General features: G+C 37.5%; 2 protein-coding genes and 2 long non-coding RNA genes across 4 annotated transcripts; 2 read left to right on the forward strand and 2 right to left on the reverse strand.

The window, feature by feature from the left end:
• Positions 1–1,818: 1,818 nt before the first annotated feature.
• On the forward strand, positions 1,819–2,511 carry LOC148279895 (uncharacterized). The gene has a single exon (XM_088229233.1). The coding sequence runs from the start codon at positions 1,819–1,821 to the stop codon at positions 2,509–2,511; it is 693 nt and encodes a 230-aa protein (XP_088085359.1).
• LOC148279896 (uncharacterized) lies at positions 2,508–3,158 on the forward strand. The gene has a single exon (XM_088229234.1). The coding sequence runs from the start codon at positions 2,508–2,510 to the stop codon at positions 3,156–3,158; it is 651 nt and encodes a 216-aa protein (XP_088085360.1).
• A 2,647-nt stretch (positions 3,159–5,805) lies between these two features.
• On the reverse strand, positions 5,806–17,566 carry LOC148279897 (uncharacterized). Its single transcript, XR_015822757.1, has 3 exons — positions 17,430–17,566; positions 17,192–17,352; positions 5,806–6,281 (listed from the first exon to the last, which is right to left on the reverse strand). It is a non-coding gene; the product is annotated as an uncharacterized LOC148279897 (long non-coding RNA).
• A 52-nt stretch (positions 17,567–17,618) lies between these two features.
• Positions 17,619–22,980, reverse strand: LOC148279898 (uncharacterized). Its single transcript, XR_015822755.1, has 3 exons — positions 22,754–22,980; positions 17,755–18,193; positions 17,619–17,680 (listed from the first exon to the last, which is right to left on the reverse strand). It is a non-coding gene; the product is annotated as an uncharacterized LOC148279898 (long non-coding RNA).
• Positions 22,981–24,908: the final 1,928 nt, after the last annotated feature.

Raw genomic sequence — 24,908 nt, forward strand, 5'->3', positions numbered from 1 at the left:
TATCACGTTGATAGACAATGAAGTCGCGAACAAAGTGGGAGCCCGCGGACGTAGTGATGTTATCTCGATCCGCGGAATCGGTGGAAATAGTGCAACGATAGACACGCGCCGAGTGCAAGTGAACATAAAAGGAAATAGTGACATTTCATATCGCATCGGAGCGAACACAGTGCGAGAATTGAACCTTCCACAAGCGCCGTGTGCACGCAGTGGAACCGCGAACGGTTCGAGAATTGTCAAGCCACAAATGATCATCGGGCAAGACAACGCTGGCGTAATAGTGTCGCGGGAAGTGATAACGAACGGTGATGAAATCCGTTCAAGAACCTTGTTAGGCTGGGTGACTCACGGTAGAGTCAACGGCAGCGCACTGGCGCAAAACAACATTACGCTCGCGACTATGAGTAAATCAAAGTGCTCTACGGTAGTGAATCGCGAGTGTAGCGGGCTTGTAATGCCGCCCATAACCGCGGCAGTGAATCGCGCGCGTAATGGGCTAGTAATGCCACTCACAACCGCCGAAGTGAATAGCGAGTATAGCTCGCTAGTAATGCCGCTTACAATCGCGGAAGTGAATCGCGAGTGTAACGGCCAGTAAGGCCGTTTGTAACCACCGAAGTAAATCACGAGTGCCGCGGACAGAACGAGCGTATCGTGTCGGAGCTACCCACAAGCCCGACTGACAGTGATAGTGCGCAGCAAACCAAGTGCTGCGTTAATTTAGCAAGTCTTGTAAAAAATAACTTCACAATCGACTCGTTGGGAGTAACGAGTGCCATGCGCGTTGACAGACAGATAACGCGCGCATACGCGATCATGCAAGCCACGACAAAACCTCTTCAGGATGGACATTGGGAGACTGGACTCTTGTGGAAAGACGGAGATACGTGGTTGCCCAACAATAGGCAACACGCTCTCAGCCGCCTGGAAGGAGAGGAAAGAAAATTAAGAAATAACAGAGAGCTTGCCGCCGCATATCATGAGAAAATGAACGGATACTTACAAAAGGGATATGCATCCGAGGTATGTGAAAGTGAATTAAATAACGTACCAAAGAGGTGGTACCTGCCACATTTTGCGGTCATTAATCCGAAGAAACCCGCCAAAATACGGGTAGTCTTCGACGCCGCAAGCAAGTATAGAGGCGTCTCTCTCAACGACAAGTTAATGGCCGGACCGGACCTATTATCATCGCTATTGGGAAATATGTTTCGATTCCGGGAGGGACATATAGCGCTTGCGGCGGACATAAGTGAAATGTTTTTACAAATAAAAATCACAAAACAAGATCAACTCGCTCAACTTTATCTCTGGCAAGATAATCCGGAGTCGATGCCGAAAACCTACAAGATGACGTCAATGACTTTTGGAGCCGCGTGCTCACCAAGTTCTGCGCAGTATGTGCGAAATACAGTGGCCGAACAGAGTCAGAACGAGTTCCCGGAGGCAGCGGCGGCATGCAAATCCAAATTTTATATGGATGATTATTTGGACGCCATGGACGATGCCGGCGCTGCTGAGAAAATAGGTCCGGGAGGTATCCGAAGTCCTACGCCGAGGCGGGTTTACACTGACGAACTGGGCTAGCAACAAGAGTGAAGTGCTCAGTTCGGTGCCGCCTGAGCGCGCGCCGCGCCGGCCACGCCGATATACCTAACGGAAGCGCACGAGACGGCCGGCGCTACAAATGAATTCACAGGACGAGTCCTGGGAGTGACTTGGAGACCTGCCACAGATGAGTTTATTTATCAATTCGACGACCCACTCGGCCAGGGTAGCGACAGTTGGCCCACTAAAAGGGAGCTGTTGAGTGCAGTGATGCGAGTTTTTGACCTGGTCGGATTCCTGGGATGTCTCGTCATCCGCTCTAAGATGCTCCTACAGGATGTATGGAGGGCTCAAACCGGATGGGACGAAACGATAAGAGAAGATCATAAGACTAGATGGCAAAATTGGATCGCACAGTTAGAAAATTTAAATTGCGCCATCCCCAGATGCGCCATAGTAAGTCGGTGGAACCGCCGAGAACTACATCTATTCAGCGACGCCTCGGAAGTGGCGATCTGCGCAGTAGCTTACTACGTGGAGAACACGACCGAGGGCAAGAAGACCACCTTTATCAGCAGTAAATGCAAAGTGACGCCGTTAAAGGTGATGTCAATACCGCGCCTTGAGCTACAGGGCGCACTCATGGCGGCCAGACTGGCGGCCACCATCAGGAGAGAAACCCAGTGCGCCATAGAAAAGGTGGTGTACTGGACTGACTCCACAACGGTCCTATGCTGGATCCGGTCGGAGCCGCGCGCTTACTCAACGTTCGTGGCCAATCGGCTAGGTGAGATAGACGAACTCACCGACGCCGCGGACTGGAAGTGGGTGCCGACAAAACTCAACCCCGCATCGGTACGAGAGATGGCCGCCCGCTTGACCTGTCCCTCGAAGGAGTATGGTTCCAGGGGCCAGACTACCTCCGGCAAGGAGAAGAATCATGGCCTCGAGAAAAGAAGATGACGCCCACTCCGGACGATGCGATGCTGGAGAAGAAAGAAGAGCGAGTGGTACTGGCGATAACCACCAGCGAGGCGCTACCCGCGCCACAGCGATTCTCGTCGTGGAATCGCTTGATAAGGACAACGGCGTGGGTACTGCGCTTCGTGAGAAAAAGCCGCCGAAGAGACGGCGCCCGCGAAGTTGGCGAACTGACGGCCGGGGAGCTAGAAAATGCTGAGCTCCATTGGGTCCGTCAGTCGCAAGCGGACGCTTTCGGCGGCGATATACCTACCCTGAGACGGGGGGAGCGACTCCCTACGCGGAGCCGCCTATACGGGCTGACGCCGCACATAGACGACAAGGGTGCCGTGCGAATGGGAACACGCTTGAGGAACACAGATACATCAGAAGGACTGAGGGCGCCTATAATATTGGATGGCGCCCATAGATATACCCGCCTGCTCCTGGAGGAGTACCACAGACGAGCCAGGCATCCGGGGACGGAGAGAGTGTTATGTGACGTGAGACGTAACTTCTACGTGCTCAAGTTACGAGGGACGCTGAGAAATATAAGTCACAGATGCGCCATCTGCCGAGTTCGGCGAGGACGAGCCGGCACACCGCAAATGGGCCAGATACCGGAGGCGCGAGTGGCCAGCTACCAATGACCATTCACCCACTGTGGGTTGGACTACTTTGGCCCCCTATATGTTACGATAGGGCGACGCCGGGAGAAGCGATACGGTGTCTTATTCACCTGTATGACGACCAGAGCCATACACCTCGAGTTAGCATCATCCCTGACAAGTGACGCGGCCATCCAAGCCATCAGACGGATGACCGCTAGAAGAGGCCAACAGAGGGTGATACATTCCGATAACGGAACAAATTTTTACGGCGCCGACAGAGAAATGCGAGAATCAATTGCCGATCTCCATAATGACGCCGCATTCCAAATAGAACTTGCAAATAAAGGCGTAGAATGGAAGTATATACCGCCATCCTCACCGCATATGGGTGGCGCGTGGGAGCGACTAGTGAGATCAGTTAAAACCTCCCTAGTCGCTATCCTCAAAGAACAATCTCCACGAGAGGAGACCCTGTTGACGGCGTTTGCCGAGGCCGAATTCTCGGTAAACAGCCGTCCCCTTAGCCATGTGGCGGTGGACCCCGCAGATGAAACCCCATTGACTCCGACATTGAGTTCACAAAGATTAGATTTTTTAAAAACCATGTGTATTCATTTTTCAATATTTTCGGCGAAACATCCAATTAGGTGACCTAGACACTTACATAGCTATCATAAACATAATCCGATTCCAACGCCCGGCAGTATTTAACTTTTGCCTTAGCCGCCCGTTTGGATTTTATTACTTAGATTCTTATTTCGAGAATTATGTTTGTAACAATTGAAGGTTTTTTGAGTAATTTTGACAATATTTTTGTTCGGTATGTCCGAGAAGTAGCTCGTTATAACAGTGAATAATTGTATGGAGAAAACCATGAAATAAAATGTCAGCTAATGTTTTCTCGTTACATCCGAGATCTCGCTATTTCCGTGGTCGTTATAACCGAGTTCGACTGTACATATATATATGGTAAATATAAGTGTACGTATAAAAGAACAGTTTGAATATTATAAATAAGGATAGTAAGTGTACAACGGTAATAAGTAGTGTTAGAATAAATATAGATGTAAATATTGTGTTGTAAATATATGAAGGGTCCACTGCAATAGTGATAAATGTCCTATCAATGTAGTTTTGCGATATCATCTATATAAGTTCAATACCGCGTGTAACGGACGGTTAAATATGTGAATGAAATGCAATAATATAGTTAGGGCCCCCGGTATCTGTAGGCTAAATGTTGGACCCACAATAAAGGATGAATATTCCACTTTCGGGTCTGACTTTAGCGATACCGGGGCACTATAGAGCAGAAATTTGTGTTACAGGCCCTAAAAAGGGCCTAAATCTAGACGTTTGACCCGTTATTGCCCTAACATGCATTTGTATAAAGACTAAGGACTGCCTTAAAAAAGGCATTTTGTAATTGATGTGGCGCGTGCGGCGGCTCCCAGCGAAGTGACCGGGCCGAGCGCCGGCACCTCCCTATATGCACTTTGGGGGAGGCGCGCCGGCCGGGTATAGTGGGAGCGGTATTTCCCCCCCCACTCCCGTATTGGCCTAACGCCGGTTCGGACGCAGGTAGCGGGAGCCCGCAACACGCCCTATATAATGTGTACATTTAAAACAATAAACATTGAATTCGCCTCGAGACATCAAGTTAGTCTGATCGTTTCATTTCGTCACCCCGCCCGACCTCCCGCTCTACTACTGGATCTACACCTTGGACTTGACCATCGCTTCACCCCAGGACTACGAACCAGTATCTTCCACCGACCTACGCAGTGACACCGGACTTGAGAGGAATTTTGAGACTTCATAACTTTCGGGATTTACGACCCCGAGAGCGACGACGGCAGCGAGACACGGCCAACACCTACCCCTTGCTACAGGATTGTGGAATACAGTCCAAACTGTTACTTGTACAGTACACCGCGGATAAACTATTTTTTGTCAAAATGTTCCATAGGTATAAAAAACCTTGATATTTCGTATAAAAAATAAATATAAATACAGTTTATTTTGTGTTATTGATTCGGATAAGACTATTTATTTTTACTATTGTACGCGTCTATTCAAAGATAATTGTAGCAGTTAAACTGGCAGTTACATATGGTGTATCCGCGATATTGTCTTAACGCAAATTGAGTATGTCTCATCCGCTCTTTTGGATTTAGGGATACACTGGTTGATTAACTAGAGCTGGCGCATTTCTAATCTTCAGTCTAATCACATGTATAGGTCGATTATCTAGTGCTGGTGAGTTCGCAAAACTTACACAAACACATATTTAATGTACAGAATATTGATTAAATGTGATAGGTTTTTTAATCCCTTTTGGATCAGAACAAAAAAAAACCATCAGTTGAGAAAATTTCGTATGTTTATTTAATAACGTGTCGTTCCCAAAAAATAAATCTCTCGAAAATGAAGGCAGAAAAGTAGCCTTTTTATTATTAAGTTCGTTGAAAATGATGAACAAAAAATATTATTATAAATAAAAAATATACTTGTGAAAAAATTAATTAATTTATTGCATTTTCTTAGCCCATTGTATTTTTTTCATATAAATAACCCCCTAATCCAACACGGATTATTTAAAAAAATGATTTTGCACATTTTGTTAAAATTTAATACAACCTTTTTAAAATCAATATTGGCGAACGCGCCAGCTCTAGTTAACCAACTAGTATATCCCTATATCCAATAGAACGGATGAGACATACTTGATTTGCGTAAAGGCGATAATATCGCAAATACAGCATACGTAACTGCCAATTTAATTGAACACATTATACTAACATAGATATTTACATTTTAACAATGCAACGTTGAATCAATAATAAAAATAAATTAATAAAAAAATATTTTTCATTTTCGTAATCAATAATAGTTGGTGAATCATACAGTCAGGAGCTTGCATAGCACTGACCCCCACCACTAAGAATATAGTGAATCGTAGAAAATAAAATGTTGGGTTATAAATGCACAATTTAAATTACAAAACTCAAGCAAAAGTTTGAAATGGCTCTCCTGTGAAATGGAATGTTTGTAGGTTGACACAGCATTGCAGAACAGCATCCAAATGATTCTCAGAAAACAGACTTGAGACTAATTTGACTGGAGATCAGAGTCCATTGTGCATTCTCATGTCGCTCAACTCTGAAACAAATAAATAAAACTGTTTTATGACTTGATAGCTTTTTGACTAGCGAGATTTCTCATAGTAAAAACTATCCTATATTTAAAACTAAATTTGTTGCAACAGAGAGGGAAAACATTTTTGAGAAGGGTATTTGGAAGTCTAGGCATTTACAGGACTTATGGCTTGTCATTGGCTAGTTTAAGTGGCCACTTTACACACTGTGTAACATTACCATTCTGCCCATGTTTAAACATCCACATTTCCTCAACTCTTCTATCTGTTGACTTAAGTCAAGTTAAAGAGCTGAAACTTTTATTGTTGTGAAGAGATTCATCTGACTGAATTATTTCACATACTAGGCAACACGTGAAAACAATTTTTCAATTTTTAAACTTCTTGGACCAGTTGGTTTCATTACAATATTTGAGTTTGTCCAAATGTTTGTAGACCAAAGATTGGATTGGGGTGGAAAAATATATACTAACATGTTAAAAATATAAAAATTTAAACATTTTAATATTCAAACTATTTACACAAAACAAAGAAATAAAGATCAAAAATTGCTATTATACAGGGAATTATTATTATTATTATTAAAGGAAAATTATTATATTATTAAAGGAATAGTTAAAGGAAATCAAAACTAGACCCTTTACGGACCCAAACAAAAAGCACAAATATAAGAATCTAAACTATCGCCGCAAGAACATTCTAAATGGGCCCACGTTCCGCAACTTCTGCATCAGTACCACAGCTCCCATTACCCGCTGACTACCATCTTTAAAAGTAATACCCCTAATATATTTTTCGACTTTCAATCACAATTTGACGAATGGCACTTGAAAGAAGACAAATCTAGGTATATAATTATTAAAACATTTTTGATTATTCAAAATCCTTCAACAATGACGCCACAAATTTACCTAATTTTATGTATTATTCTGTCAAAACTGGCAGTAACTTAACAGATATGGTTAATCTATTTAGTGACTTTTTCAAGAGTGTCTATGATGATACAACTAATATTAATACCAATAACACTAACTATTTAACCAACTTGAGCAGTAATATAAATATACAATTATCCTCCAATTAGTGAGTAATAATGCGCCAAGCTATAGAGGAGCCCAAACGTAGGAAAACCATTCTATGACTATTGGATATAAAGTTAGCTACATAATAATAATAATAATTATGGATAACTTATATAGCGCCATTTTCGTAATATAATACCTCAAGGGCGCTTTACAAAGTGATTATATAAAGATATGAATTTAATTTTAACTTTAACTTTTTAATTTAAGAAAAATAATGTACTTTTTCTTACTACTTTTCCACCACATGCTAAGAATTTATTCAAATGATTTAGAGAACAAGTGGGTTTTAAGTTTCTTCCGAAACATCACTTCATTCTCACAGTTTCTGATTTCTGCTGGGAGAGCATTCCGTGCCGTAGGGCCTGCGACCGCAAATGCACGTTCGCTGAATTTAGTGCGCTGTTTGCGTAGAGGTATAATAACTTTTCCTTTCGACGTAGATGTAGCTGATCTAAGCGTAAGACGTCTGTCAGCTAGTTCATCTGGAATGCAGAGTTTCCTTAGATATTCTGGAGCAGAGTTGTGCAGTGACTTATACATAAGCCAACAGAGTTTGTATTCCACCCTCTGTGGAAAACGTAGCCAGTGCAATTCCCGAAGTAGTGGAGTGATATGACTGAATTTAGAGATTCCAAAAATAAGTCTCGCTGCGGCATTTAATACAGCCTGTAGGCCAGTCATTTTATTCATCGGTAGACCTGCGTAGATACCATTACAATAATCGACTCTAGACACTACAAACGCATTTATTAATTGACGGGCGGCATCAACTGGCAAATTTTTGCATATGCATTTAATCTGTCTTAGCTGGTAAAAGCATGAACTTATCGTTCTACTAATTTGAGCGTCAAGAGAAAGGTCAGAATTAAGGATGACTCCCAATAGTTTAACGGTGGGTAAAGCGGTACATCGGGTAGTGCCGTATCCTGAATCAAATTCTGTCGTCTGGCTGAAGCCACCCATAGTTGTTCCGTTTTAGATGGATTAAGTGTTAGTCTATTTTCAGCCATCCAGTTTCCTATTTTCTCAATGCATCCATTAATCAAATCAACGAGCACATTTCTCTCGCTCGGTTTACAATAAAAATAAATCTGCATATCATCTGCATAGCAGTGAGACCACAATCCACATTCTTTGATAATATTCTCTATATCTTTGGTGCACAGGAGATAGAGGAGTGGTCCGAGTACTGATCCTTGGGGTACTCCAGTAGACACCTTAAAATTGGATGAGCTATTACCCTGGAACACAACTGCATATTCTCTTTCATTAAGATATGAACTGAACCACATATGTGCCTGATCATGGATACCATAAGTTTTTTCCAGGCGTTCAAGCAAAATGTTATGGTCTACAGTATCAAATGCAGCACTCATGTCCAAAAGAGCCAACAACACTAGATTACCAGAGTCTACCGCCCTTATGTCAGACAGCACTCTTATCACTCCTGTCTCCGTAGAATGAAAACGTCGGTATGCCGATTGCCTTACCGAAAATAATGAACTCTGCTCGATATAATTAACGAGCCTATGAGAAACTATTTTAACTAATGTTTTTGATACGATGGGAAGATTTGAAATAGGACGAAAATTGGAAAGATCTTCCACATCTAATTGTAAACCTTTTAAAAGTGGAGTTGCATTCGCTTTCTTTATGGCTTTTGGAACAATGCTGTGCTCCATGGAAGTATTGAATAAGTCTGTTAAAAATGGAGCTAATGCGTTAATGCATTTGTTGGAATCGGATCTAGTATACGTTGTTTGTTGGGTAATGCCGCAGTTTGCAGCAAAACAATGGGCCATACTCAGGTCGAGAATTGACAAATGGGTATTAATTTGCAGTGTAAATGCTTTTAAATATGTACCTGTGTATTTATTATTGCAGGGTTATTCCAATTTATTTTTCTATAATTCTCCTATATTTATTTTATAAAACTGAAAATACACATGTGTTTATTTTATTATTTATTTAATCATTTTATTCACAATATACTTATGCTACATTTATTGAGACATAAATCCCAACTCCATGGAACTAAGGTCCTGTGTTGAGTTTGTTTGTTTGTCTGTCACATCTCCGAAACGGTGAGTCGTAGCGGCCTGAAATTTGGACACGTCATTTTAGATGCGATTTCAAGGTAAACGTTGCTATTTTCGAGTAAAATTTTAATCGACCTCTACTCAATAAAAACTCAAACTTTATACGGATGCCTAGTGCGGCCCCGACATATTGGATATAATCAACTGTTATTATCAACGGTAAACATACTTTAATTTACAAATTTATGCCCTAAATTGATTAAAAAAAATAGTATCTGAAGTAAATATGTTTGAAAGTTTCTAAGCAATATAATACACGTGTCGCGACAATAAATGCCAAAAATCAATGTAAATCATGGGAAAATATTAAAAATCAATAACCTGTGAAAAGTGACTCCTTTAACACCTTTGACGCTCCTACTGCTGCAACCAAACAGGCTGCAATTCACCATAGTCGATTTTTATTTATTATAACGTAAATATTTACAAGTTATTTACAAACAAAGCCAAGTACAGCTACAAAAGCATCCAATCGAACTGTTATGTTGTCAAACAAAACAAAGTGGCCCCCAATTTTGTTGCTAACCAACAAACCAGCATCGCTTGCATTCTATGAAACATAGTGATAGGGCTTCTCTATAAGTTCACGCATTATTACTATGAGCAATTATCTCATTCAAATTGAGATGATCGACATAAAAAACAGTATTCAAAAACTAGTTTCAAAGTGTAGTTATGGTCCAGAAAAAATACAGTTGAAAAGTTTGTTGACTTCCTTACATATCCTTTATATTTAATCTATAAGTCGCTATGTGAGGGACATTTCCCCAATATTGGAAGTCTGGTTTCTTAACACCTATATATAAAAGTGGGGTTAATTGTGATGTCACAAATTATAGACCGATCTGTATACAATCTGCAATACCAAATAAATAATTTTGTAAAAAATGTCTTCAATTGTCAATCAAATAATGATTCCAAATCAACACAGTTTTATGCCTTCAAAATCAACACTGACTAATCTTATAATATATGAAAATGTTATTATGAACTCTTTTAATTTACGTAAACAAATGGATTCAGTGTATACAGATTTCTCTAAAGCATTTGATAAGGTGAACCATAGAATTATGATCAATAAGTTATCCAAGTTGGGTTTCTGTGGATCGATTTTAAAATGGTTCCAGAGTTAGGTACTTAACTGGTAGATCATTGGCAGTAAACATTTATGACACCACATCCAGTACCATTGAGGCAACTAGTGGAGTCCCGCAAGGATCCTATTTGAGTCCGATACTTTTTAACATTTTTATTAACGATATTGACATATTTAATGGTGTCGTAGTTTTGTTGTTGGCTGACGACATGAAAATTTTCAGAGTAATTCACACTGTTGATGATTGTATTACTATCCAACATAACTTAAATAAACTATTTTCGTGGAGCTCAACAAATAAACTCCAACTCAATGTAAAATGCCAAGTCATGAGATTGCACAGGACTCAGTTTCCAATAATGTTTAATTACTCTATTGGCAATTCTGAACTTGTATTTGTTTCCAAAATACGTGATTTAGGTGTTATTTTAGATACCAAATTAACATTTATCAGTCATATTAATAGCATTAGTAATAGATCTCTAAGAATGTTGGGTTTCATTATCAGAACCACTAAAGATTTCAAAGTTATTAGTGCACTTAAAATAATGTACACGTCACTTGTAAGAAGCATTTTTAAGTACAACTCTACAATCTGGTAATTTTTTACATTTTAAGATAACATTATAACCAACAATGGCACAGTGCACCCATTACTTTGGAAGAAACTACTTGACTATTTTTACTGACTTGACCTTTTAAGATAATCCTGCAGCAGATTTTGTTAAACGTTTATTACATGGCCATTCAGTTTGTCGCCTTATTCGCTCTTTCTACCCTTCTTGTTTTCTTTATAAATTTCCTAATTTTTCAGTTATTTGTCTTCCGATTATGGTATCACAACAGATAGCAGGATTTATGTGCTTAAATAATGTGTTACAATACGAATCATTTGATTCGATGTCCATGTTAGATGGAAAATAATATTTATCAGTTTGTTCATCATCAACATCTGACGAATCTAAGATAAATGATTATAAGTTAAAAGTGATGTTACTGTTCCCATAGATGAACATTCAAAGGGAAAAAATTCTGCGACATGAGCACATAGGATCTAAAAAATATATGATTATTTAGAAGTGTAAAGCACTACGTACATAAAGGATTGTATGCCTTCTAAGCAAGTTGGTAGATAGGACTTAAAGCTACGATTAAAGCTATTATATAATACGTAGCACTCATTGTGTTATACCAGTGGTTGGTCGGCAAACACATTAATCAAAAAAGCCAAAGATCAGCAGTAAAAAAAATAAGATTTGTTTTGAGAGACAGATTTCTTTTGTTATAAATTGTTGTCTCTTGAAACCCAACACATCTTCTTATTCAGCGAAGATCTCCATATTTACTCTGTCTTTCAAGCACAAATTAATTAAATTGGCTATGATAAAGAGCTGTTAAAAATCCACAGCCTTGTGAAGTTCAGTATTTAAATCATGATTTTTAAAAATCTTTTGATACACTACAGTTTTACAAAACAATTCGTCCCGGGAAAAAATGGGTGATATTGTGGTTACCAATATTCGAGCTTTGCAGTATGCTCCCGATGGTAATATTAATTATAAATTAAGGTTTTCAGATAACTGGACTCCCTTACCCCACCTAGAAACATTTCCGTTGAGCCTCAACTTTTGGAAAATTTACCACGCCTTCACAAATATGGTCTTAAAATAAAAAAGAGAAAATTTGACGATCTGCAAGAACTTTAAAAAAGTTTACCGACCGACTACCACACTTCTTAGGATAATATTCCGTGTGAAAATTATACATTTCAAAAGTAATATTCATATTGAAATTTCATTGAAAATTATAATTTTCCTTTATATTTGGAATGTTGCACTTATTTTTTATTGTTATCATTAGTATTTCTGCATTTAAAGTTTAAAATAATAAAGTTAAAAACTCGTAACTCCCAAGTTGTGTTTTTTTTTTCTTGAAGTGCAAACCTCTTAACTCCATTTATTAGTTTGAGAAATGTAATAAAAAAATATATGATAGTAAAAACAATAAATTATCATCCGTTTATAAGTTAACAACATAACGTGTTTTTGATTTTTTTTTTATATATACAAACAATGAAGAAATTATGTTTTACATCTCTCCTGTAAAATTGCTGTATATGGAGTTACGAGGTTTACAGTTTAGGGTGACGATATCATTTTCATGTAACAGTGTAGAAATAACTTACATTTATACGAACAAAATTGCATAAATAAAAACTCTAAGCCACTGCTTACTAGTCAGATTTTGGTGGGTATTTAAAACTTCCACACAAGCAAAACACGTAATAGAACATCCCATTGATGGCTTCCGTGACGAAATGGCAAAGATTTTTGTGTCGTGTATACATAAATCTCTTTCTTCTTCACAAGGTTTTCCAGAGTACTTATTTATAAAAGTTAACTTCAAGTTTAACAATCTTCTGCTCGGTGTAGTGTATTGTCCCCCCAATATTAATTATTTCTCAGAAGTTGAGATACTGCTGGAATCGCTTTCCTTACAATCCGATCATATCATAATCATGGGTGACATTAACACTTGTCTTCTCAAGGGAGACTACAGAAGCAAACAGCTCGAGGAAATAGCGAAATCAGTTAATCTCTCTATACTCCCTCTTAAACCAACACATCACACTGAATCTTCCCATACACTTCTTGATCTTATTTTTACTACCTTCCCTCATAATATCAATAATTACGGCCAACTGACTGCTTCCGGATTTTCAAATCACGACCTCCTCTATTTAAGCTATAAAATAAACTGTCCACGATATCACAAAAAAACTTTACATATTAGAAATGTTCTTAATATTAACAAAGAACAATTTGAGAATGACGCCTCTAACATAGACTGGAAGGAGATATACGAAACGGACAATCTCGATATAAAAGTCAACTCTTTAAACAGTACTATCATTGGCTTGTTTAATACCCACGCCCCTTTAAGACAAGTGAAACTGAAATATCCCCCAGCTCCTTGGCTTACCAATGACATATTAAAATTGATGGCAAAACGCGACAAAGCTAAATCAAAACTAAAATTAATCAATTCTGTCCTTGGCTGGGAAAAGTTCCGAACACTCAGAAATCGTTGCAACCAACTATGTCGGAATGCTAAAAGAAGACATATTAAAGATTAACTTGATAATCTATCTTCCGCACGTTCTTGGAACTTCCTCCATTCACTCGGGGTGGGCAAAGCTATTTCCACTGTTGATAAAGGTAGTTCGCTGAACCTTAACGAACTAAACTTGCATTTTTCTACCCCTCCGGTGGTGATTGACGAAGCTTTAAAACGCTCTTTGTTACATGATATGAACAATACACAAAATTCTAATGTCCCTTAATTTCGTTTCTCCGTCGTCAATGAATCAGAAGTATCGCGCATTCTGCTTTCTATCAAAACTAAATCCTTCGGCAGCGATGAATTGAGTTTGTCGATAATTCATATGACTTTGCCTTTTACTTTATCTATTATTACTCATATTATTAATTTTTCCCTCACATCTGGTTACTTTCCAACCCAATGGAAATCGGCTTTCGTTATTCCACTTCCTAAAAATGGCTCCCCAGCATCCAAAAAAGATTATAGACCCATCTCCATTTTGCCTTTCTTTTCCAAAGTTATTGAACGAATAGCTTACAAACAAATTAACTGTTATCTGACACTTCATAATCAACTTGATCCTCTGCAATATGGTTTTTGAGCTGGACACAGCACTACTACCGTCTTAGTTAAAATAACTGACGACATTAGACAAGCAATGAATGATAAACGTCTAACGCTTTTGGTCCTACTTAAATTTAATTGTGCTTTTAACTCTGTTGATTTTGACCTGCTTCTCGCTAGACTTAAGTCCTTAAATCTATCTTCATCCGTGATAAATTGGTTTTCAACGTATTTACGTGGCCGTCGTCAATACGTTAAAATGGCAGATGTCTTTTCAGATTGGATTGATCTTACCGCCGGTGTGCCACAAGGGGGGGTACTTTCTCCACTTTTATTTTCCCTTTTTATCAATCCAATAACAAAAAACCTCCCCTGTTTGTACCATTTATATGCCGATGATTTGCAATTGAATATTCATTTCGAGCCCGTCGACATTGTTGAAACACATAGAGTAATGTCACTTGCACTCGACCATATCTCTTCATGGACAAAAAAACATGGACTTCTCATAAATCCAACAAAAACCCAAATTGTACTTGTTGGTAGTAAACAAATGTATTCAAAAGTGAATTTTTCCACACTTCCTCTTTTCAAAATAGATGGTACAGAAATTCCATTCATGACTTCAGTCAAAAACTTAGGTATTATCATTCATAAGCATTTAGAGTGGCACGATCAGGTTAACGAAGTTAGTCGTAAACTTTATAGCAGTTTGCACTCACTTAAAAGATTACAGAATTTCTTGCCAATTAATGTTAAGCAAACATTAGTCCAGAGCTTACTTCTTCCACTCCTTGACTACGCGGATGTATGTTTTCCAGATGCTAACTCTGAATTGCTTGATAAGTTAGAACGATTGCAGAATATTTGTATTCGTTATATCTTTAATCTTCGCAAATTTGACCACATAACCGAGTATCGCACGCAACTACACTAGCTCAGTATCAGGCATAGAAGAAACATTCACATTCTATCACTTCTTCACAATATTTTAAATAATCCCACTTCGCCTGTTTATCTGAGAGAGCTCATCCAACCTCTTTCACAACACGGACTATCTCTTCGTTCTAGTAACGAGAGAACCCTTTTAATACCCTGTCATCGCTCTAATTTTTTTGCCTCCTCTTTCACAGTAGTAGCCGCTCGATTGTGGAATAATCTACCCACTAATGTTAGAGACGCCCCTTCTTTATTTACATTTAAGTCAAGATTGAAATGTCACTATATAAATATTTAAATTGTTCCTTTATCCTTCTTCTTTCCTTCCCATCCCCTCTCCTCTCTTCATAGTAAAGTGTTATTTTTTTTTTATACATATATTTATTTTTGTTAATTTTTGCTTTTAATTTTTGTATAAAATTGTAAGATTCAATATGTCCATGTATTTATAATTTTCTCAAACTGAACGGTTTGGGTAGGTAGGAAGAAATTGCCTTAAGGCAATATGCCCGCCCTTATATGTATATTTATTGTATATGTATATAAAGTGTCAAATAAATAAATAAAGATTCTAGTTTTGAATCTCACTTAAAACGCACTAATTGTCAATAAGAAAATATTAGTGTTACAATTATTAAGTGCAAATTTTGACGCGAAGTTTTTGTGACATTAATATTAGTTTATAAAATCATTAAATAATAAAAACTAAGAAGAAAATATTCAGATGATACTTAAGAGAACACAGTTTGCTAAAGGATTAGGTAATAATCCGTTTATAGAAATACTATTATCAACGAGAACATAATTACCAAATAAAGACCATTCTTTTCCAATGTATCGGTTTCATGCAACTCATTTAAAGATGAAATGCTAATCCCGATTCATGATCTATTTAGATAACGTTAAAACAATAAGAATACAAATTATTCACAGCATTCAATAAAAAATGATTATGATTACTGAAGTATCACGACTGGACAGGAATTAGAGAACGCGATATCTACTACATACTACTTACTGTCCAACGAGCGGGGTAGAGATGGAAGGGCGTGCGGCGAGCAGTACACGCTGTACGCGGTAGTCTGACATGAAAAACTCTGCGCAAAACATGTATTTAAAGGCTATTTGCGTCGCTTCGATATTTTAAATTATAATTAGAAAAAACGCAAGAAATCTCACAAAAAAAACTTATGACATGTCATCTCAATGCCTTAATGTCCATTTCAATATATTTTTTTAACAAAAAAAACGACAGAACAGGCCCAAAAAGGGACTTTTTAAACTGGGTCTGTAAGTCCCCATGGGCTCTGCCACCTGTGTTATTATTTCAATCATCGGGCTTTACGTGTTAAATAAATAATGCAAAAGTGAACAAGTACCTCATGCACAATAAGTTTTCCTGGGTTATTATGCCGTGTGTCATTCATACTATTTACCGACGTTTCGGATCGCATTACAGCATCCAACATTAGGGTAGATGTTGTTGATAATGATGGTGGAAGCTGTAATACAATCCGAAACGTCGGTAAATAGTACAAACGAAATACGGCATAACCCAGAAAAACTCATTGTGCATCTGAACGGCTGTGAAAATCTAAGGAGTTTGAGTATCTCATAATTAATTTTTGCCTTGAAAATAGAAATAAAACCTTTCTCATTTCGGTCATACCTTTAGCCCCATCTGGTAAAATTGGAACAATTTTATCGAATTAAATATGATGCTTCTCCGTGCATTTTATGACAGCATTCACAAAATCCTCAATAATCCGAATATCAATAGTTCTAGAAGTTCTTCTTTAGGATCCATAGACGACATGAATCGAACAAAAAAGTTAAACTTGCACTGTGAGAGCCTCACTCTAGTGGCTAAAGAGCCGCATGTAGCTCGCGAGACGCGGTTTGCCGGCCACTGAGTTATACTATCAGATAGAAAAAAAATCTAATCCAGCAAAAAGTGATTTTGTCAAAAATGGCGCTTAATATTCTATACCTCTGATGTCATGGCTTGATTACTAATAAAGCATACTTACAAAATATTATTTTACAACTTTCTGTAGTTATAAACGATTTCTTAGTTGAATTTTTCATTCAAATAATACTACTCAGCCACATTATCAAGTAATATTCTTCTTAACATGTTTGTTGTGGGAGTTCTGACGTTTCGGCCACCAATAACTGCCAAGTATTTTATCTGAAAGGAAGAGGGATTTTAAACTTGCTTGCTGACATTAATAAGAAGACCCGACCTATTTAATAATATGTACTTACAATTGCATACTTGTTCTGCCTACTCTTTAACTGGTCAGTCAAATGGCAGAAACTCGCATCATTATTTACTGAAAGACTTGTTAAGAAATTAGGAACTGTTGATGCATCTTGTTTTCGGATTAAATGGTATTTTTTACTGCCCGCCCTAACAGTAAGTCAACCTTTCTATTAGGTTCAATAATTTGATTAGACAGTCACCACCTGAATAATATAGCTTTGATGGATTGCAAGCTGTTTGTTTATGACGCAGCCTGTAAAAAAATTAGGTTAAATCTCTTTTCACCATGTATAATAAATAATATAAAAATAAATTAAGTATCTTTACCAGATGGAAAGTTTGATTGGGACAAGGTTGACATTTCTCAGCTTGTTTGGAACTAGTTGGATATTGCACATCTGGCCTGAACTTCGGCAGATATTTATTGACTATGGAACAGTCATGACTAGGTGGGGACCATGAGGGCAATCCCCAACTGAATTTACATCCATTGCCTTAACAATATCTGCTTCAACAGCTTCGGAAGGTGCATTTTGCTTGGCAACTTGTTTAGATTTAGAAGGAGATGGGTATTTTATAAAACATTTCTTTTTTGACATCGTTCTTTTTTGTGCTTTGGTTACTGGTTAATCATCAAACGAATCTGAATCATCTGATATAAAAACCCTTTTAATCTTTCTTTTTCTTTTTATCCCTTCATCGCCAGAATCCAAATTGGAAGTTTCATCTAATTTTTTAAAATAAAGCTGTGCTTCCACATATGTTTCTGAAAGTTAAAAAAAACAGTTTTACGTTAGACAATTTTTTTTTAGTACAATTCAAATTCAAATTTATTTATTTTTACCAAAATAAAATTACAAATAATATGAACTATTTAAGCCGTTAGATTGGGACATCATATCAAACCAGGAACCCTTGAGCAATGGTTTAACATTATTAAGGTACAATACTCTCGAGACCTCGAGGCCTCGTGGTGCAGTGCGTTTGCCTACCACGCAAGAGGTCTCAGATTTTATTCCCGGCATGGTTGACATGAAATATTTATTTAAAAAAGTGTTTTTACACTGTAATATTTCATAGTCCTTGGACTGGCTCCTGAAGCGCAAGACTGATCATCTTACCTTCATGTAACAAAATATGATAAAGATAAGCTGCGATTGGTGTACCGATCCAGTGCCCTATGCACCATTAGGAGCGGAAAGGGGAATGATGATGATGATACTCTCGAGTAGCAAGAGTATGCTTCTTGTACATAGTTTCACTGATGTGAAAGATTTCAATCTCCCGAAGTGACAATGCTCAGCTGCCTAACTGCTCTTCCAATCGGCATAACCAGAGGCAGGTTGGTTCTGGAAGCCTTTTTTGGAAAGTAATTTTTTTTTTCTTTTTACACAATTTTATCATAGAGCACAATCATAATTTTTTATGTACCGACTTGTTAGAAAATTCCGTGCTAAGTCGGGATTTTTCTATATATGTATATTAGGGTGTCCCAGACTATAAGGGCAATTTTTTTTTTACAGATTGAGACACGCATACCCTCTTATTTTGTTCCATTTGACCTTAATAACTGAAATAATAAATATTATTGAAATCGGATAGCGATAACCCGTGTCGTCTTGATGTCAAACTTTGAATATAAAAGTTTGTATGGAAACCATAAGGGAATATTTTAACTTAATATTTATTTTGTAAATAAAACAAGGGTACTTTGATTATTGTATCATATTTATTATATATTATACATATTAATTATTTAAAGGACATTATTAATTAAATTTTCTTTTTAAGGTTTGTTTTTTACAGTCAGGATATACTTTTCTGTGTTCTTGTACGCAACGTAATAAATATTGTTTCTGTTCCTCGTCCACTGTGATTAAGCCATGAAAGTCTTGCATCAACTTAACAGCTCTTTCAGCCGTATCATTAACTGCTTTCAGTGACTGCACCTTCATTTTAGCATGTTGAAACGAAGCATTAGCAGGCCACGAAGTAGGACACTCCATGAGAAAACTGTCATCAATTTTGAGTCGCCTGAAAAAGGATCTGCTGTTCATGGAAACAAATTCATCGATGTTTTTTTCGAAAAGAGGCCCGCTAAGTTCTTCTCTCGATGGAATGTAGCGTTTATTGTGGACCGATGGATTTTCTTTGGCCAAATTAGCAACTATTTTTACCTTACTTTCTTGGTTAATATCATCGTCAAATAGAGACAAGATAGACACTTCGTCTGCTAAATACCACAAATGCTGGCAAAACTTCTGTAGAGCCGCTTTTGATATAGTTTTGTCGACCATTTCATATGCCTTCACAGCCTTCAAAAAGCACAAGTCCTGGTAGGGCACTTTTACCGCTAAAGTGCATTGCAGCCAAGGCTTGACATAGGATGTCGCGATAAACAGGCAGACGTCTAATAGAGCTGTTTTGTCCTTATTTGATATTTTGAATTGAGAGCTAAACAAGGATATTTTTAATGAATAAATAGCTCTCGCCATCCATCTTGCTTGGTGCATGGCGCCTGGAGGCCGAATTTTAAATTCATTAACTTTATCTCCGCCAAGAAATATTATGCAGAGCTCTATTAACTCTCGATAGTCATCTCTTACAATTTATTTGGTCAATTCAGTTCTGTAATACTCTAAAAGTTCATCAATTTTAGAATCGTTCAGACGTAATAGCGTTTCTTTGTGGCTTTGTATCTTCTCTACATTGATGTTTTTCCAGTTTGATCGAAAATTTTTGAATAAAGGGATATCGGGACTTGTAGTGACTTGGCTGATTTTGGCCTCGAACACAGCTTTTAGTACCAATTCGTAGATGTGATGGCGGCAAGCAAAAATCAACATTTCTCCGTTCAATTTCTGTTCGAGAAGCACACATGCACCATTAATTCGGCCTGTGTTAGAAGCAGTAGTATCACAGCAAAGGATCTGTGCTTTATCTTCAAGATTCCAGTCAACAATAGCATTCCAAACTGCTTGTGCCTGTTCGCTTCCCGATGAGTTTTCTAATTTTGGCACAGCAATAAGTTGTTCTTTATTATCGTATGAAATAACGATTGGTAGACGTTCTTCTTTAGATCTGCGTACATCTAAAGCCGGCAACAGTTTTGTGGACAGTTATAGTATCTGGTACATCGTTTTGAAAATTAAGTTTTATAGCTTCTGCGTGCTGTTTTCGCTTTTCTGTACGAATTCTTTGGATGGAGGACTTGCTTATAGGAAATTTGTCAGTGTTGTGGCCAAGTGCTTCAATAGCTGCTTCAATAATAAAGACAGAATCTCTCATACTAAACTGACACCTGTCTAATGCCGCCACCAGTTTCGGAGTAACGAAATTTTTCTTCACGGAAGTTTAAATAGTATCGGGCTGTTTCCTCTCAATTGGAATGGACAAATCTTCTTGTAAGTCCGTTACTTCAAAATCAGAAGATGAAGTTTCTTGTGATGGCTCATGAGAAGACGTAGAGGGTACTATGGATGCCAAATAAGTGGCCAGCCGCTTTTGCTCCTGGATATTTCTAAGACTCGCCTTTTCCTCCTTTTCTGTTAATTTTTTGTCCACTCCAGCTAAATGACCGGGTCGTCCTGGCTCTCTCTGCTTTTGTAAGAAAATCTTATCTTCATTTATCTTTATTAATTGAAGCGCATCGGCATATGCAATATCAAACAATTTTTTTGTATTTGTAACAAACTCTTGTCGACGCTGCTCAAACACATCTTGAGTTTTGTTTGCATCTTTTTGCAAATTTCTCCAATCTTGGTATAAGGCTACAAGTTTCTTAACACAGTTAGGTAAATATTTAGTCGGTATACGTGCCTTTTCCCAATAAATAATGCTATCACGAAAAGTAAGATTTGCACTTTCATTGACGCTTAAATTGACTTTGCGAATATTATAAAATAAAACCGCCAGCACTTGTCCATTAGAGGGAAGTTTAGAATCTGTAAATTGTTGTTTTATAGTCCCAACCAAAAATATTTCCTTTTTAGAACTGCGTAACTCCACAGACATGTTGACACAACGAAAACAATGCGTTCACTAATAAAAACAAACGCGATATAACAAGCACATTAACACTTAGTTCGCGCGCGCCGTACTATGTAAGTTCTGACAAGTTCCGATCCAAGTCGGCACGGGTTGCCGTGATTCAATTTACATGAAATTTTATTTATAAGTGTTTTGACATCATTCAAACAAAATTAGAGCGTATGCATTGAAAAAATAAAACTTCAATTTTTCTGGGACACCCTAATGTATATAAATCAAAAACACTTATTAACATATTAAACAATATACAAAATAATAATAGAAAAAAAAAATTACAAATGTCGAAAAATGGAATGCAGAAAAGTTATATAATAATGCATGGTAATATGTTATTAATAATTTATAGTAATTTTATAATGTAATAATTGAATACCGAGGATAATAAGAGCGGAGATCTTAGACCATACCTTGTTGTGCGCGATCCAGGTACGTGAATATTTTTACTCTGTCATGTATTATGCTTGTGGACTTAAGCATGGGTAACTTAATTTTGAACCCATTCAAAAAGATGGTTCAAAGGCTTTGATTATTAATATTATGGATAACTTATACAGCGCTATTTTCGTAATATAATAAATTGAATTTTAACTTTTTTAATTAGTAATTTAAGAAAAACAATGTATTTTGTCAGTGGACATGGACAATGGACGGCTCACGGCGGTTCATTGTGAGTTTCATTCGAATCGTACGGGTGCGCGATTCTTCAGGTCTGCTGAGTCAGCGGTCAGCGCGTTAGCGGTGATTCGGTGAACCATTGAGCTGATCAGCGAGCCGGTTCAAAACTCCAGCTCAAGTATTTGAGCTGCGGGCTGACTGAAAAATAATCTCGAGTTACCCATACCTATGGTGGACGTCACGATTGAAGGTATAGCCAATATTAGTGAGAGTTTTTATTTACGATTTGAAGCACTGTTTTTGCGATCTCATAATACTGTATGACCAAAACTGAGTAAGTTTATAAATGTCTTTGACATGTGTTTCCATTATATACCGTATATGATTCTCGCAGCACTAGTTTTTTTATAACTAGTATTTCTGATACACTTTTTTGCGGCAAATCCCCTGATGAAAATTACAAAAAATATAAAAGGAAGTCAATGTCGATTTAATCGCAAAATCGAAGCTGTTCTACGATCACGGCGGAATATTTCACAACCAGACTCTTCCTTTTCTAAATAATTTGGCACACTTTCACAGTAACCAGTGTTTTACCTTGATTTTCCTACACAACAATTATATTCGATGAGAAACAAATACACAAAAGCAATATACATACCTTAAGTACTGCATTACACCGCACGCACCGTCAATATTCATATATATTTCGCCATTTTTACAGTAATTTAGTTTTTTTTTAAAACGCGGGCGAGCCACAGATTACTGGGCGAGCGCGTTTTCTTTCAATTATTGATATTGATTGGAATTATAAATTTTTCATTGTAAATTGAAACATTCACACAGAGATTATGTAGAACAAGCCGGAGGAAATGTTAAACTGTAACGGAAATGGCAATTAGATTTTAAAATTTGAAAACGTTGACGAGTAATGTTCTTTTGTTTAATCTATGATTTTCCGCAACACCACTCAGGCTTAAGGCTATAGAAAAAGTATATAATATCTTAAGGCCTAGACCATAGATGTAAGAATAGTTCAGAAGGAGCGTAGAATCATATTTTAATACATCGGACTGTGTCCAAAAATCCCCCCACTATTCCCTACTTTCACCGCACGCATTCCTGATGTCGCCGCGTAATGTTGCACGATGGGAAAAAATATAATTATAACACAAATGTAAGGTAAAAAAATAGCAATCTGTTTTATTTCTCTAAAATTTTATTGTGCACGCGGAAACATTGATTGACACAACAGAGTAGATAAGTAAAGGGTCATTTAATAAGAGTAATTGAATTCATGAACTTTAAACATAAAATATAAAACAAATTTTATTTTACATGAAACGGATATTTTTATAGCATGTTAAATAATATTTTATGTTTTAAAGATAATGTCGGTCAAATGTCCACCACAGGATTCTTGAATCCGAGGTCCAATTTTTATAAGTTTTTTTTTAATTTTTAAAAAGAAATATTTGCGTTATTATGATTTACCCAAATATTTAATTTTGAGGGCCATTCTCAACGAGTTGTAAATAACTCACTATTATAAAATGGAATCAAGTTGGGGTAGAGTGGGATTCGAACGACGGACCTTTGGTCCGTGAGTGCGAGACACTAGCCACGGGACCACAACCCAACATCTCTCATTACATGGGCAAAATAGGGTAAAAAAATTACTACCCTAGCAACACAAACGATATTTCCATTTTGTTTTCTTCGACAATCTGACAGATGGAAAAATAATTCAATTTTTAAGTTTTGTATTTGCTACTTACACATTCATTTGCTAATTACACATGAAATGTGATCCCATCCTGTTTCTTTAAGATCTTAGCAGTATTTCTACACTTTAAAAGGACACAACACAGCATAGTTGAATTCAAATCAGGAGTTGCGTACTGAGCGACGTCTACAAAGAAACTAATGGGTCAAAGCGTAAAACTACTCATTTTTTATTAGTTTAGTCGCCTCCTGTTTGATGCTCGTATACGGTTTCCGGACTCTTCTTAATTCTATGGCCTAGACTCTAGAAAAACAAAATGGATGTCTCCAAAATTTTACGTTCTCGAATGAACGTAAAATGTGTTTTATATTTTATGTTCTGTTGTGAGGATCATTATTTACATATCAAAGATCACACATATTTACACATCCCAAGTAAACAGACAAGAGTAATTCATGTTTAACCTAAATACGTGATGCTCTTGTAATTTGTCAATAAATTGTTCACTGCGGCCACTTTTGAGCGAATATTTATTTTTAAATAGTACTTCAAGTCGGTATGTTATTTATCCCACAATTCTTTCACTTTTTCCCAATATGACGCAATAGGAGCTCAAAATATAGAAACTGTTACGGACGTTGCATAAACTCAGCAGCCCTTCCTGGGGCCTCTTGAATAATGTATAGGATAGAAACCTCGGTGTATGTAACACGAAATTCTATCTCCCCAATAAAGACTTTAACTTGTTACCTTTGGGGGTGGTTTTCATTATACCAAGGCCTGAATTAGGGATTATTGTTTTTTATTATTGAATTTTAAATATATCACCTTGGCATTATTTGATTTAATAATATTTTTTTCCCTAACATGTTTCTTACCACGCGGTCTGCACCCTGGTGCGAGCGGGTGGCGGGGGGAGGTAGTCCTTACACGTGGCGAGAGAGAGATGGATAGAGCAGGCGACAGCGCGCTATCTCTCTCGCGACGGGATTGGTCGGCTTACTTCCGCCCACCATTGGCCGACCGGTGTCAGCCGCGCATATTTTTTGTGTATATAAGGCCGTAACGCCGTCAAATAAATCAGTCTTAA

The sequence above is a fragment of the Micrasema longulum genome, unplaced genomic scaffold, assembly GCF_059751315.1.
Source record: "Micrasema longulum isolate JH-2025_06_02 unplaced genomic scaffold, ASM5975131v1 h1tg000647l, whole genome shotgun sequence".
NCBI lineage: Eukaryota > Metazoa > Arthropoda > Insecta > Trichoptera > Brachycentridae > Micrasema > Micrasema longulum.

Bases quoted from the DNA above. Each gene is read 5' to 3' on its own strand.
- LOC148279896 (XM_088229234.1), top strand. From the start codon at position 2,508: ATGACGCCCACTCCGGACGATGCGATGCTGGAGAAGAAAGAAGAGCGA.
- LOC148279895 (XM_088229233.1), top strand. From the start codon at position 1,819: ATGCGAGTTTTTGACCTGGTCGGATTCCTGGGATGTCTCGTCATCCGC.